Consider the following 17,115-nt stretch of genomic DNA (forward strand, 5'->3'; position numbering starts at 1 on the left):
ACAGGTGTATTTCGGAAATGCAATTGGTGTCAATATATATGATGCACCGAAGTGGGAAAAGAGTAGAAATAAGGAGATGAGTTAGGAAGCTACTTTAAAACTCCAAATGAGAGTTGAAGGCCTGAATTTAGGGAAATAGCAGTGGAAGCAGAAAGGAGAGACATATTCTGGAGATATTGCCGAGTTAAAAACGAGAATTAAGGGCCAGCCCCATAGTGTAGCGGTTAAGTGTGCGCGCTCCGCTACTGGCGGCCTGGGCGCAGATCCCGGGCGTGCACTGATGCACCGTTTGTCAGGCCATGCTGTGGCGGCGCCCCATATAAAGTGTGGAGGAAGATAGGCACAGATGTTAGCCCAAGGCCAGTCTTCCTTAGCAAAAAGAGGAAGATTGGCATAGATGTTAGCTCAGGGCTGATCTTCCTCACAAAAAAACAAAAAAACGAGAATTAAGCTACTGATTTGGTTAGAATAGTAATGTCATAAACTTAGTTGGGGAGGATGAGAATGTTGTGGACATGCAGAGTTTCACATGCAGAGTTTGAGTTACCTGTGGAATATTCATATGAATATTTCCAGAAGAATGCTAGAATATAGGTACAGGCCTTCAGAAAAGTGAGGAATATTTTAAGGATTATACTCAGAAATGAAAGCTGAATTTGTGGGAATGTCTGAGTTTATCAAGGAAAGAATATAAGGAGATAACAGAAGAGGACTGGGCCCTGAATTTGGGGGAATGTCTAAATTTCAGAGTAGGGCATTGAAAAAAAGACCCAAGAGAGGAGACTGATTAGAAATCACCAAGATATTACTTTATTAATATGAGATTTCCATTTTACAGCAGATAAAAATTTAGTGTATATTTTATGTGAACTTTTTTTTTTTTTTTTTGGTGAGGAAGATTAGCCCTGAGCTAACATCTGTTGCCAATCCTCCTCTTTTTGCTGAGGAAGATTGGCTGTGGGCTAACATCCGTGCCCATCTTCCTCTACTTTATATGTGGGACACCTGCCACAGCATGGCTTGATAAGCGGTGCATAGGTCCATGCCTGGGATCCAAATCTGTGAACCCTGGGCCCCCTAAGCATGCAAACCTAACCACTATGCCACCGGGCTGGCCCAATAAGTGAACATTTTTGATTAAGGAATATTTATTTTTATTCATATCCTGCCATGTTTCAAAAAAATCAAGTAATAATTAAGAAATAAAATACAAATTTAAATTCATTAAAGGCTTTTTTGTGTGTGTGAGGAAGATCAGCCCTGAGCTAACATCTGATGTCAATCTTCCTCTTTTTTGTTGAGGAAGACTGGCCCTCAACTAACATGCGTGCCCATCTTCCTCCACTTTATATGGGACGCCGCAACAGCATGGCTTGACAAGCAGTGTGTCGGTGCACGCTGGGCGTCCGAACCTGCAAACCCCGGGCCGCCGCAGCAAAGCGCATGCACTTAACCACTTGTGCCACCGGGCTGGCCCCATTAAAGGCTTTTAGATCTGAAGTTTAAGTGGAAAAAATATTAATTTGAAAACTGTTCTTTATATGGCTTTTAAGCATTTTTTAGTTTACCCGTTTAATGTTTCTTCTCACTGGGCACTTGAGTTTGAGTATAATTTTGGTTTATGAAAAATACTTATGAACAAACATATAGGAAAAGAATACCTTTACATCTAGTTCTTCTGATTTTAGCCCAAATGAAACCAAAGCTGCATAAATCAGTGCTAGGTGATGAAGCATCTTTTCTGTAAGATGGTACCTAAAAAGAATTATATTATTATACTTCTACTCATTTGATGTCTGACTGTACTTATTAAAAATTCACTTCATTTCCCACATTTCATAATGTTATTAGAATAACCTGGCTAAAGCAATGCTAATGTGGCTGACTCAGAGTTTTTTGTCCACTCAGCACTCTTTTGGAAAAAACAGCTCCACCTCTATTCTTTAACAATTCTGTTAAGTCTAGAGGACGCTGAGAATGGAGGTGGGGAGACAATAGAAGTTTAACTCATCCCCTTACTGGCCCCAGGAGTGGCTATATGAGTGAACCTAGCCAACTAGACTACTCCATCCCCCTGGACAAAGTAACAGGATCAGATATGAACACGTGAGCAGAGCCAGGATAATTAGAATCCTCCCTGGTCTTTTTCCTGAACTGTTAGGAAAAATAATATTTTTTTCCTTCTATTAAAGCAGGTCAGATATGAGTCTTGAGTTGTGAGTGGATATTTCTACTACCTTTACCCACTCTAAGTATTCTAAGCAACAAAAAAAGAATGTATCGGCTCATATTACTAAGCAGTCAGGAGAAGGCATTGTTGGGTCCAGCGACTCAAACAATGTCATCGAGAAAAGGGCTCCCTTAATTTCTTGGCTCTTCTTTGCTCTGTTGGCTTCTTTCTCAGGCAAGCTATTTCGTAAGAGTGCCTTGCTTTGCCTAAACTGTTTGTACAAACAATGTTGTACATTCTGTTGAACATCTGCTTTCCTTCTTGGGTCTAGAATTTTCGTATGTGCTAGGCAGAGGGTGCCTATGTGACCAGCTCTTAATAAAAGCCCTGGGCACTGAGTTTCTGATGAGTTTTCCTGGTAGACAACTTTTTACGATGTTGTCACAACTCATTGCTGGGAAAATGAAGCACGTTCTGTGTGCTCCTACTAGCAGAGGACTCTTGGAAGCTTCCTCTGAACTTTGCTCCACGTGCTTTACCCTTTGCTGATTTTGCTTTGTAACCTTTTACCGTAATAAATCGTAGCCATGTACAAGTATATTCTGAGTCCTGTGAATCCTCCTGGCAAATTACTGAACCTGGGGTGGGGGTGCGGTTGTTGGACACCCCTGACACAATTTCTCAAACAGGAACTAATGGCATGAACTACTAAGGTAATTCAAACAATTTATTTGGTATTTTCAATTTTCCTCATTTGATCAGTTAAGATTCTTTCTTTCTTTCTTTTGTTTTTTTAATGCTCTTTTTTGTTTGTTTGTTTGTTTGTGAGGAAGATCGGCCCTGAGCTAACATCTGCCAATCCTCCTCTTTTTGTTGAGGAAGACCGGCCCTGGGCTAACATCCATGCCCATCTTCCTCCAACATCCATGCCCATCTTCCTCCACTTTATATGGGATGCCGCCAGAGCATAGTTTGACAAGCGGTACATCGGTGCGCACCCAGGATCCGAACCGGCGAACTCCCAGCCACCGCAGCGGAGAGTGCACACTTAACCGCTTGCGCCACTGGGCCGGCCCCTAAGATACTTTCTAAATGTTCCAATCATCTAAAAATATAGAACTGAGATACCTAGAAGTCTGAAAATAATTACATTTTAAAATATTATATTATTGTGAATAAATGATAACTCTTCACATCCTGAATATAAAACTATCTCAGAGTATTATATAATTAATATTTTTCATGAAAATCTGGGTAAAAATAAGTGTGAATCTTGTGTTATCTCCCTTGTACTTCAATTGCACTCTAGAACTATAGGTGGGTAGCACTATAAAAACAACTTTAAAAAATTTCCAAATCAGTTATTTATCTAGAGCATTTCCAAGTTATGGATAAAACTTTATAGCCTTTATTAATCTTAAAAATGAAACTTTTAGACCTGAATTATTATTTTTATTTTTCAGTTCTGGCAGAAGGGAAAAACTAGGTTAAATGACTTGCTAGAGGTTATTGTTAACAGAAGAAGGAAGAAGAACCAGGGTGTTTAGACTCTTACATTCTAACTTATACTTATTCTCACATGATAATAACTGTATACAAAGAGGTTGATACAGTAGATATCCAAAAATGGAGTCAAACTAGAAAGTCAATAAAGAATAAAAATCACACAAGCAATGTCAAATAAGATGTCTGTACCTTCTCTAATAACTAATTAAAGAATATTTTAAAAACTTCTAATATGAATGATGTGGTGTGTTACGTGGTACTGTAGAGATAAAAAAATGAATGACCAGTTTGCAATTTAGTAGGAAAGATTCATTCATTCAATCAAGGAATATTTACCAAGTATCTATCACATGAAAGCAATGTGCTCAGTGCTGTCGGGCAAGTCCTCTGAAATGATACTATAAAACAAAATGTGATAAATACTAAAGATAAGAAAAAAAGCAGATAGCTATGGAGTTCAAAGGATGGAAAAGTCACAACTGAATATCTGTCTATATGCATGAGTGGGGAGTATTGAGGAAAGGTTGAATAGAAAAAGTGATATTTGAGGATAAGTCCTGAAAAATAGGCACAATTTCACCAGGTGAAATAGAGGAAGTAGAGAATATTGTAGGAAGAGAGAAATGTATGAGCAAAAGTAGAAGTGGGAAAGCAAGGAGCATGTCTCCAAGCCAATGAGCAGTCCTTCTGGTTGAAATGGAAAACAGTGAAAATTAAGCCTGAAAATATAGGTTGGGATTATATTCTGAAGACTTTGAATATTAGGGTGAATAGTCTGTATGTATCCAGTAGATAATGGGGAAGTCAGTGAGGGCTTTTTATCAGAGTGAAATATCAAGCCTGGTTTTAGGAATATTAATTGAGTGTATGAGAGATTATGGAGAGTAACATTGAAAGCCATCTGGGGGTGGGAAAACCATTGATGGTCTGTTATAATAGTCCACATAAAGTACTGAGAATCTGAACTATGTTTGTCATAGAAATGGAGGGAGGGGATAGATGGAAGAGAAAGTCCACGGTTGAATCTATAGGATTTGTTTTCCAGTCTTGGCAACTAAAAGAAAGGCAATAGTTATAAATAGCTAAAGGACAGAAAAGAGGAAATACAGTCTTGGAGGGGATAGAGAATATGATGAATTCATACTTGAACAAGTTTGAGAGACTGTGGAATATCAGGGTGGAAATATTTAATAGAAAATTAGAGATACATGACAGCAATTTCAGAGAGAGACTGCAGCTGCAGAAATAAATATAATAATTATATGCAGAGAGATGATGACTGAAACTATGGGAGTGAATAAGGTTTCCAATGGATAGACTAGAAGAAAACTCATAACAGATATATTGAAGACTGGAACAAGGAAGAAGAGGTAAAGACAGAGAAGGAGTAGTTACAGAGGTAGAAGATCAAAAACATCGAAGTGTCATGGCACTGAAGCGTTTCAAGAAAGCAAGCATTGACAACAATCTTAAATACTTCAGAGCAGTGAAAGATACAAATATTTTCGGGAGATGATCATAAGAAAGTCACAAGTGACAAATGACCTTTGAGAGACAGGGATCAGTATACAGGTAGGGAGAAAAGCCAGATTGCAGGGAATAAAAGGAGAACGTGGAAGCAGTGGGTTCACAAAATTTAGAGATGAGGAAAAGATGACATATAATGATAAGTTGAGCCAGTGTCTTAGCATGTATCTTTTTGTAATTTTTCAGTTAAGCACATTGATGAAAGAAAGCATAGCCAGATGCTATTTAGTGGGTATATTTAATAAGATTTTAGAGAGAAGTGATTTAAGAATGACATCTTTTAGCAAACAAGTCCAGAATTAAAAAGTAATAAAAAGTGAAATACTTAAAGCAGCACTTCTGAGGTACAGGAAGGGAGGATGATTTACACAGAATGTCCAGGGGAAATATATTACCTCCACAATTCCAATTTGTTTTCCTATCGGCATGCCTCCAACTTGACAATTCCTGACTGACAGCAAACTAGATGAGCAAGCGGAAAATTTGCATAGCTACTTCTGTTCAAAGAAGAGGACTGAATAACTTAAGAAATATGAAGGTGACTTTGAATGAAGAAATGTTTACTTACTCTGAGTTTAATGTGTCTTTGGTATATAAAATTATCCAACAATAGCTGTACTGTAATGATAATGCCATTAGTCTCATAACAATATTGTCTGATGCCTTCTCACAATTCAATTCTTCTACATCCTACCAGAAAATCAACAAAATAAAAAGATTCACTAGGTTGAACAGTTGTTATGAAATTATTGTTACCATATTTCAAGGATCTATGATATATAAGTTATAACTTGAGAAGAAGCATGGGTATGGGCTCCCATTTTATGGAAAAATTAAAATTACACTGGAAGTAATAGTGGAAGAGCTACGATAGACGTAAAACAGCTAATGAGAGCTTCAGTAAGGAGGGCTCATCAATCTCCCAAAGTCTTAGATAGGAAGAAAGCAGCCTACAGAGTGCCCCTATTTGGGCCAAGTCCTTTGTAGACAGGGATCTGGCTACTCCTAAGGACAACAGAAAAATATGTTTAAAAACCCATAGGATAATCTGCACTGAACGCTTCTTTAAGGACGACGAGAAAGCAGCAGTTAACGGCCTTCTAGGAATCTCCATCTGATGGCTGAGAAGCCCCTCTTTCCTTTAACACAGCAATTTTTGATCGAGTGAATAATTCAGGAGTGTCTTATTCTAACAGTAAGTTATGTAACTATGGATTAAAACAGTTTTCCCAAGCAGTGTTTCTCCCCAAATAATTGTTTTTTAAGAACCTTAAATATGCAAGACACAATATCTCTTAAGAACCCCTCTAACAGAGCTTTGTGTTTCCAGCATGTAATTCTTATATTGTAATATTTGCTCATCAAATCAGACTTCTACTTTAGCATAATATTTGCCATTAATTTATACTTCATACTACCAAACCTGGTTTCTGCTCCCCACTCTCACTCTATTAAATTAATTTCTCTGTAATTTGTAATCCAACCAAGCAAACATATCAGGGAGACTCAGTCAAGAATTTATACATCTTAAATTTCAAACGATATGGATTTTTGAAGAGAATTTCTCTCTCTTTTTAAAACTTACAGGCAATCCCTACTTACCTTAGAAGAAATCCCGTAGTTAACATATGGATTAATATACTACCCCCTTTTAAGAAACATAGTTGCTTAGATTTTATTTTTGAAGGCTACAACACTGTAATTATTCTATAAATGTATTTAAAAATAGGTTAATTTACAATAGTAAAGAATCTATATTTGCTTTGTCATCTTAAGGCATGTTAAAAATTATAAGGCATCAAAGAAGCTTGGTAATAGTCATTTTTCAAAGCGATGATATTAGCACTTGTGGCCCATTTGCAAAGTTTTGGAAGAAATCACTAATAGATTATAGTTAAGCTCTCTATAGTAAAGCTAATAGTAAATTTCATAGTTATGCATATATTTTAATATATTTGATTTATATTTTTTACTGTATAGTTTTACCTGCAAAATTACGGCAGTGTGTTCATCAATTGTCACCACTACATAACCTTCTGTACCTCCGAAGAGTTTCAATGACTCACTGCAGCATCTCTCCACCAGTGTGATATTATAGCTGTAAAATACAATGTTTTGGGTGACATAATGAAATGGTTAAGAAAAATTCTTTAACAAAAGCTGTATTGTCCTCCTGCATATTAAATTATTTGAACTACTGTGCTTTTTCTTTCACACATCAATTTATTCTACTTTATAAATTTGATGAATAAAATTATGATTTATTCAGTATATATGAAAAATTAATTGAGATGTGCATTGCCTTAGCTATTTTGTTAAATATTACTGCACACAATAATATTACAAATGTTTTGACCAACTTATTCTAGCTCTTTAAATAATAATTCATGAAATTAAAACATCGTGTTACGAGACTAAAACATTCTGCATTTATCAGAATTTTCTTTTCTCTCTCCTTAAAACTGGCCTGGATTTTAACTACCTTTTGTAAGCTCATAATTTTCTGTGAATGCCCCATGGTCTTAAGATACAAAAATAAAACATGGAAAACAGATCTGCATTTTAACTAAGGTCACAGCACAATTATCCTTCCTTGATATACAGCCTAATGTCTAACATTCCTGTGACAAATTGTGTGCTATGATAAAGTGTTCCATATGACGTAAAAATGCACAGTGTTGGTATGATCTTAGAACTAAAGGTCTAAAAACTTGAGAGTTCCTTTAGAACGTCATAGTCCTGTTTCCCAGGTGGTATTTAAAGTTCTCTAAATAAGAATACTCATTCTCTATATTATCAATGACCCAAAGATATTACCATATAATTCATAGAAAAAAAAACTTACATAAAATGTTCGCATTTGTAGAAATGCGACTAAAATATAAGTTTAACAATAATGACTTTTTTCCCACAAAATTGATAAATATTACTAAAAAGATAACAGTCAATAATTATGATGGTATACTCTAGGGAGAGAAGTGTAAATTGACATAAACTCTCTGGGAAACTATTCTTATGTGATATAATTCCAGGGTTGAATCAGATAGAAATAGTGCCACATACACAGCATAATATTTAGCCAATTAGGATATATATATCTTTGCTAAAGTTATGAAATCAATAACTTACTTGGATTCTAGCACCTGAAGTATCTCTGGAGTATTAAGAAGTCCTTCAGATGCAAAAAACACATATGGAATCTGAATTTCCACAAGAAAACCACCAAATCTATCCAGCAAGGTGCTACCTAAATAAGAGAAAATTTACAAATTTTTCTTTTTTTCCTCATCTCCCAGCTCTTTCTTTTTGTACTAAACATGAGAATAATAGGTATATGTTCACAGAGTATAAAAATAATACATACTTATCGTAAAAAATCAGAAATCAGAATAAAGAAAGTTCTGAAGAATAAAATAAATGCCCTGTTATCCTCCTATCTAGAAATGAAATAGAGTTAACAGAATTAACTAAAACTACTATATGCTAAAAAAAAGTTTAGTTCTTACTTTCAGACTTTTTAATATATATTTGCTTGCCTATATGTGTACACTCACTTAAAAAAAAAAGAAAATGAAAAAAATAGGATCATACTCGACCTGAATGTTAAAGTCTGCTTTATTCACTTAAGTATATATTGGACATTTGCTGTGTAAATACAGAATGATTTACATCAAAATTTAAAATTAGGCACAGTAACCCATAGGGAATGATACAGATCAATAGGAAAAGAATAAATACCTCAATAGATAAATGGACAAAGGACATAAACAGGCAATTTACAAAAGAATGACTATACAAGATCAATTCACATATGAAAAGATGTGGATAATCAGAGGTATGCAAATTAGCATAACTATAAAATATTTTCTGCCTATAATTCTATCACAGATTTAAAAGATTAATAATACCTATTTATAATCAAGATACGGGGGAAAGGATCTTCTCACACTTTCTGCATAAATATCAATTGGGATAGCTTTTCTGGGAGGATATTTGAAATATATAAATGTGTGTATACTTTTGACCCAGCAATTCATTTTACTTCTTAGAACAAGTATATACAGATATATAAAATATATAAACTACCATAAATCTTGTAGAATAATAGTGGAAAACTGAAACATTGCAAATGCCCGCCAAATGGAATTGATTGAACAAATTAAGTTCATCTTTGAGAGAATGGAAGAAGCCTCTAAATATAAACTAGACTGCTTATCTTAATCCTTTCTTGGGCCCATGTTTCAATTATTTAATCAATTTAATATTTAATTCTACATATCAAAGATTCCAAAGTAACCATTATGGTGATTGCATTTTTAGAGTTCTCTCAGAGTTCAGACTTCCCATGCATACTTGAGGTGGGTAGAAAGTATTGAAAGAGAGATGCACTGGGACTAAAAATGTATGGGCTCTTAAATTTCATGGATCTGAGAATTTACAACCTTAGTCACATAAAGTGTTACTGAGAAATACAAAGAAACCAAATGACATACAAAGTGGTTTTAGACTTTTTCTAAGTATTTGTGGATAATTTTTTGCTGCATATTCAAAGTTTTCTGAATCAGTCAATATACTATTACATATTTTCCCCTAAAATTCAATAACAAATACTGTTACATAAAAGTATCTGATTAAGATAATTGTAATAAAATTGTGCTATTCTAAGAAAAACTTACAAGTTAAAGGGATGAAGATAAATATCATCAGTAAAGCTTACTTTCCAAATGAGAAATATGAAGTAAGAAGATAGTTAAGAAAGTGGTGAGGTTAAAGCTTGAACTCAAGTTTTCTAACGCCATAGCTTATTCTCTTTCCACAGATCACAAACAGAAAATTTTCATTTTAATGGGGCAAAGAAAAAGATTTTAGTGTACATTCTTACTCTTTAAAACTGTGTCTGGAAGAATCACTTTAAAGGCCATGTAAGGAATATTCAGTTTTTCGCAGTGTTTGGTCCAACAAGAGTTTTCTGCATAATTGTATTCCACCACAAATGAGAAATTACTCCAGGGGAAATCTGCTCCAATATACTGATTATGTACAACTATACAGGAACTTGTACTGAAGACAAAAGAAAGCCAAGAAAATGGAATTATACTTGAGTCATTATTTACTTGGAATGATAAAAGATGACTGGTTTTGGCTATTCTATTCTTCTCTAATTTATGCCTACTTATCCTGGAAAGGCACTGTATTTTCTGTTGATTTGTTCTCCAATTGTACTAATGTCTTTTTGTCTTTATTTTTGATGGTCATACTTTTTTTAATACAAGGATATAAAAACTGTGGACTATTCACATCCTCAAATGCAAGGGACCCTAATTTTATTACCTGAGTCCTATTAATAACAGACAAATCAACATGAGAAATAAATCTCATTTTCTTACAAATATGAGGTTTTAATCTTTGAGAATCTGTATAATAAAATATTATCTGACAACTTTGAAATGGTTTTTTTCTCAATGGGCTTCATAAGTGATTTAACAACAACAAAAAGATGGACACAAATATCATAAGTTTATCTTTCTCATCTTCACATTTCATCTAACATAGCACTTACTGTAATTAAAATCCTCTACTGCTGCTTTCTGTCTAGAGCAATCTAGATAGATAGAAGTCAAAAGGTTTTATGTCTAGCTTTTATGGGCTTCTGTTTGATTTACATCTTCTCTTTATTATTTGGATCGCAATATTAGAAATAAATAATTTCTACACAAAATAAGGCAAAATAAAACCATTTTTAGACAAGTCAACACTAAATTTATTATTAGCATGCTCTCACTGAAAGCATTTCTAAAGGATGTACTTCAGGAAGAAGGAGAACCGAAAAGAAAGGAAGGAGATATAAGAAAGAATGCTGAGCAAAAAACTAGTAAAAACAAGGGTAAGTCTAAATAGACAATTCCTGTACTAATGATAACAATAATAATGATAATTTGGGGATATTAAAATTCTGGAGAACCATAGTATATAAATACACAAGGCAATGAATTGAGTTAAAATGTTCTATGTAAAGAACTTTTCAGGAAGAGGGTAGAGACATTGATCAATTTCAGATTTTATTAAACCTTTTTTAAAAGTTAAATTCTAGGAGGGATTTTGCTTTTCCTGTGGAACTGGTATGTTTTCTCCCTAGAGATGAAGAAATGTGTTTTTACCCATTTAAAACACCTTCGGATTCCAGAAAATCTTTTCTTTTGTTTGAATGTAAGACGGTCAATGTTAAACCTGTTGGAAGAAAAACAGTAGCACAAAAAAAGTTTTTTCAGTGTTTTGTTCATATATATTTTTTAGATGTGTCATATATTTCACTACCACAAAAGTGAATTAAAGATCTGTGAACAAGGAAATTGCTTAAAATACAATTTGCTGCAGTATTTCTCTAAGTCTAAGGTAACAACAAATGGCAATATTTCTGGTGTGTGTGTATGTTGTGTGTATACAAGCATGGAAATTGTGAATTTATTATGTAAAATAATAAAATGGATCAAAAACCTAATTTTAAAGTAGCCAAATTAAACACTCACCAATTCTGTGCAGTTAATTTTATTTTGCTAAAAATCATCATAGATTTTACCTTTTTCCTCTAGCCAAAAATTTAAGTACTGAACTAAACAGCAAGAAACTGCACTTCAATGTGGTAGGAATGCTTTTTTCCCCTTTCTACTGGCTGTATAAGAAGCAGAAGACTTACTGGGTACCACTAGTTCCTTAGATTCACTCCTACTTCTTAATTATAATTTAAATTTCTTATGTTATAGTTTTTTAACAAAATATAGTATATTTCAAAAAAAAAAAATTCTGTACCCACAATACAGTTTATTTTTGGTAGACATAACTGATTTAAGAATAGCTAATTCTAGTTAGAATAAATTCTACACTCTATTATTGTACACTTGTCAACTGTAAAGTTCATGAAGGCATGATGTAATAATAACAGAGTAATGCTTAACAAGAATTTTATGTTTACTTGACTTGATATGACAATAGATTTGGTAGCAATAAGAAGGGAGTGAGTACTATTTCTCTCTTATAATTTATGAGGTTATTCAAATTATTTAAAACCTAATCTCCTTAAATGATTTCTATTAGCTATGATCCCAAGGCAGATTACTTGCTGAGGGCGCTACTAGGATCTTGCAAACACATAGAAAAATGGAACCACATTTTTACTTTCTAACACTAGACAGAAAAAAAGGCCTAGCTCCTAGATACAGAGGATAGTTGCCAGTCAGAAAGGGAGTAAAAACATTTTTCAGTTTATAGAGTCAATATTTTTGTGTCAGTAGACCTTGTTAAAATAAAAATAGTAAGAGTAGTAATGATATAATCCCAAATACCAAAAGAAATATGGACGGTCAGCATGAAGCCTAGTTAAGAATCGACATATACAGTAATAATTTGTCGATATATCTTAAGTGACGCCAAAGGAAAAGGTACCCCACTAAGTAGGTTTAAGTATTCTTTTCTTGGGGGCAGGGATATTTTCTTAGATTCTTCACAAAAATATTCCTTCAGTTACCCAAATCCCCTTGTTTTATAATGCTAAAATTGCTCAGCACTTTCTTAATTTTTAACAATGTTTCCAGTTACCCTGATTCCAGACAACTGTGCAGGTTCAGCCCCACAATTGCTAACTCTTCTCAAACATTTTGGAACTAGTAAGGATCTTGTGAATTTGGGGAATATGAACTCATCTTCTTGGGATTGGAAAACTGAATGAAAAAATAAGATCCAAATTTGGACCTTAGACACACGATAGCGTCATCATGAAACAGCACCTTATAAGGCTCTGCTTGAAAAAGCTTTCCATTCTCACATTACTATAATTTAAAATGTTAGTTAACTTTACTAACTGCATTGATAAGTGGATATTTGTTGCAATATTTGTATATAATTCAGTTCAATCTTTTTCACTAGTCTTAGTCTATACGAGGTACACAGGGAGGCATTCTTTGGCCCATTCATGTATTCAACAAACTTTTATTAAGTGCCTTCTATGTTCCAGGCATTTTTGTGGGTGCTAGGAATACAAATTAGGGCATGGTCCTTATCCTCCAGAAGCTGACATTTTAGTGAGGAAAACAGACAGGAGAATCAGTTATATTCCAATGTGGTAAGTGGTGCCTTAGAAGTAGGCACATAATACCTTAAGAGCAAAGAGGAAAAGCATTTAAATCAAGGCTTCCTGAACAAATGGTTTAGCTAATTTTTAGAAGAAGTGTAGGAGTTAGCTTTCTAAGGGAGAAGAGCATTTTGAGAGCAGGAACAGGAGGTGTAAAGGCATGGAGATAGGAAACAGCATGATATATAATTTGGTACGGTTAGATCAAAGAAACATTTTGGGAGATGGCAAAAGATGCAATTTATAAAGAGTAGAGAAACAGTAACCAAAAGGTGACATAGGATGAAGGTGGTATTTTATTTTATTTTTAAGACTGGAGGGCTTAAACATTAAGGGAAAGAGTTATTAGAGATGAAGATTGGTTCACCTCCTCTACAGAGAAAAGAGGAAAAGATAAAAGAATACAAGAAATGAAAGTAAGTTTATAGATGGTAGGGAAGGAAATTGAGGATTCTTACCCAATTAATAGACATTTGAAGGCATAATTCCCTTCTAAAAATGAGGGGATGAGTGGCATGGTAAAGGTTTGTGGTATAACCATTAGGAGGATAGGAAAGGGAACTAAGAAGATATAGAAAGATTGTTAGGTATTAAGAACCCATATAAGTTCAGAGAACATGATTTTGTAGCAGCACCAATCTATATGATTTTCTCCAATAATGCTCAGCAGCTTAGGTGTAGGAATAGAGAAGTTAAATGTATTGAATGATTCAGAGTTGAGGATTAAATGGAAGGTGCAATAGAAGTACAATACTGATTAAAGTAATGGCCACATCACTGAGTCTGGAAAGAGAAAAATATGAGACAAAAAAGGAGTTGACAGGTTGTCGATCTCTAAGATGCTGAAGATCATGAGAGAGCTAAAGGCAGCTGTAGACAGAGAGCAATGTATCAGAGTGTCAAGTTCAGAGGCAGGACAGTTCTGCATTATCTCAAGGTGGATGGCATAGCCAAGGAGTGAATTGAAGATGAATATCATTTTTGTTGTGGAGAACAAAGAAACTATGAGGTCAAAGTGTGTAATGAATCATTCACATGAAAGACACCTAGGATAATGGCAGGACGAGAGAGAATACCATGAGCCAGGTACACAACTGTCCACAGACGAAGGAGAAAGCTCACGTAGTTGCTAGATGATGGCAGCGTGGGTGAGAGAGAATGGTATGGCAATATGGCACAGCCTCAAAGGATGGAAGAGAGATGGTTTGGAAAGGGTAATGGAAAGCAAGAAATGGCTTCGCATCTCTATGAAGTATACATACAGAGAAAATTATCAGCTTCTATCTGAGAGGAATTACAGGGAGAGCAGCATCGTGTGGGGAAAGTTGGATTTCAGTTAAGACTAGGAGGTGAAAGAAAAGAGTTTACTTATAAGCAGTGGGTTCCACAGCACAAGGTGAAAAGGGTCAGCAGAGGGGCAGTAGTGGGTAGCAGAGTTGAAGAATGACACTGAAACAAGAGAGACCTAGGTTCAAATCCTGATTCTCTCACTTACTACCTGTGAGGTTTGGCATGCTACCTCACCTTTATGAACTTTAGTTTCTTTACTTGTAAAACTGAGCTAATAAAACCTATTCATAGAGTTGTAAGTAGCCAGTATTATTTAGCAACTAGTAGGCAATCAATAAAAGCTGGTCATTATAATAATAATGTACATATAAGTACATTATAGTACATTTATATTACAGACTTATAGTCTAGATCGATTTAAAAACTGGTTGGATCCCAGAGTTGTATACTTTCAAAGTGTAAATTTTATGTATGTTAATTACATCTTAATTTTAGAACTTGGTTAAATCAATACATTTTTATATGTTCAAGCACTTATTATCAAATGAAGCATAATTTAAAACTCCCTACCTTCCATTTTGTTAAGGATTTTAATGAGTGAATGTTTTTCAGCATCTGAGTCCATTCTTGTTATAATCAGCACCTGACCAAAAATAAGAATTTCATATATATGTATACCTGAATGATTATTCTTTTTCATAGTTTTGCTACAGTGACAAAATAATAAACTTCATTGGTTACATGAAACTAATGACAATAAGATTACAAAATAAATATTTGTGTTGTAAAAGATGTCAATGCTTAAACACAAAGGAATAAATTCTGGTAAATAAATTCTGAATAACAATGAGGAAAATATTTTGGGGCAGGGCATTCTTAGCATTCCTCAACTATTCCCATGTAGGTGACTCTCTCTATACATAAGTTGTGTCTGCTTGTATTGTTAATATTAAATTCAACCCAGACAAGTTAGAATTTGTTGGAGAAAACGAACGATTTGCTGGTATACTTTCCCACTTAATATTACAGGTTTTATTTTTGGGCGGGTGGTGGGAACAACAAATCAGTTTCAATTTTGAATTTGTTACTGATTGATTTAATTTATTTTAATGACTTAAGCAAGTTACCCAAGTAAGCATAAAGTTGCGAATAAAGATATAGAGGGGACAGAGAGGAAAAAGAAAAAAAAGGCCAAATTTGTATCCAGATTTGGTGTAAACCATTTGAAATGCTTTTCTTCTTGATAATATTTTTAACAGTATTTTCTCTTAAATCTTCATTAATGCAACCTTCATATGCTTGAGGTAGGGTGGGCAAAAATTTCCAATATAATCCAAGACAAAAACTAAGTGATTTTTTTCGTAGAATCATATAGGATGAAATTCTAGCTGAATATCTAAAAATAAATTATTGTAGTTCTATTATTGGGTATATGTTCATGGACTTACAAGTACCAGACAAAATTTTTGAGAATTGGAGGACCAATCCATAAAAAACTGTGTACAACAAAAATTAAAGTATTTTAAAATTCAAGATATATGAATAACAATACAAACCATCCTTTCTTTGGGTCCGGTTCTATTCTGTTGACTTACTTAAGGAGAAAACTGTCAAGGGGCAAAATAGTATAGACTATTTCATAATTTCAAATTAAATGCAAAAATTTATCTTACATCCAATTCTTATTTAAACTGATTACTTTTATCTGCTTTATTCCAATAATTAACCTTAATTTGCTGTTCACTTTTCATCCAATTTAGTATCTGATGTTGCAATTCTTGTATCTTGTAGTTGGTTTCAGGATTTTTTCCCCTAATAAACTGTACAATTGCCAGCTGTCTCCAAATGTCATCCAAATAAGAGCCTAAAATGCATTTGTAGGTATCTTTTGCATTTGACAAATATCCTGTTAAAAACAAAAGTAGGGGAAAAAAAGCGTATCTTTTTGTTCTTTGAGAAACTCGATGGTAAAAACCTGAAAGGAAATAAGTCATAACAGAGACAGTTAAAATTTCAATTTAATCCTTTTCTGATTTTGATCAAAGATATTGACTAATGAAAATCTTGAAATTGAGTGAAGCTGAAACATATATACCAAATGCCTCTTTTTAATCTACATAACACCAATATACCTGGATAGACTCTACATATTCTCTGAATATATCCCGTTCTTTCCTGCCTTCTCACTTGTTGAAGCTATTGCCTTCTTCCTTTACTCCCAGGATCTATACTTACATGCAAGTTCTGTGGAAATGCCACTTCACTGGAATTTTCTTGGTATTTTATCTATACAGCTTTTGTACTTAACTTATGGTTATTTATGTGTATGACTTAACAACCTCATTAGTCTATAAGCTCTTGGGATATAATCCATGATATTTATGCATAATTAATTTGTATGGCTGCTAAAACAGCAGTGCCTACATTCAGACTCACTAAACAAAGTCCTCACCAAGAATTCTGAGACCCACCCTTGACAGTTCATATTCAGTAAATC

The 17,115-nt window shown here is 34.2% G+C and overlaps 1 protein-coding gene across 1 annotated transcript in view; it reads right to left on the reverse strand.

Annotated features, from left to right (window-relative positions):
* SHOC1 (shortage in chiasmata 1) overlaps window positions 1–17,115 on the reverse strand; it is a 78,024-nt gene that overhangs the window by 9,782 nt on the left and 51,127 nt on the right. The window contains exons 16-23 of the mRNA XM_058523773.1: window positions 16,346–16,524; window positions 15,189–15,261; window positions 11,362–11,431; window positions 10,086–10,264; window positions 8,333–8,450; window positions 7,190–7,301; window positions 5,772–5,893; window positions 1,662–1,755 (exon numbers count right to left, since the gene is read on the reverse strand). Of these exons, the coding sequence (XP_058379756.1) occupies window positions 1,662–1,755; window positions 5,772–5,893; window positions 7,190–7,301; window positions 8,333–8,450; window positions 10,086–10,264; window positions 11,362–11,431; window positions 15,189–15,261; window positions 16,346–16,524 (947 nt within the window). The remainder of the gene's footprint in view (window positions 1–1,661; window positions 1,756–5,771; window positions 5,894–7,189; window positions 7,302–8,332; window positions 8,451–10,085; window positions 10,265–11,361; window positions 11,432–15,188; window positions 15,262–16,345; window positions 16,525–17,115) is intronic.

Source organism: Diceros bicornis, chromosome 28 (assembly GCF_020826845.1).
Source record: "Diceros bicornis minor isolate mBicDic1 chromosome 28, mDicBic1.mat.cur, whole genome shotgun sequence".
Classification (NCBI taxonomy): domain Eukaryota; kingdom Metazoa; phylum Chordata; class Mammalia; order Perissodactyla; family Rhinocerotidae; genus Diceros; species Diceros bicornis.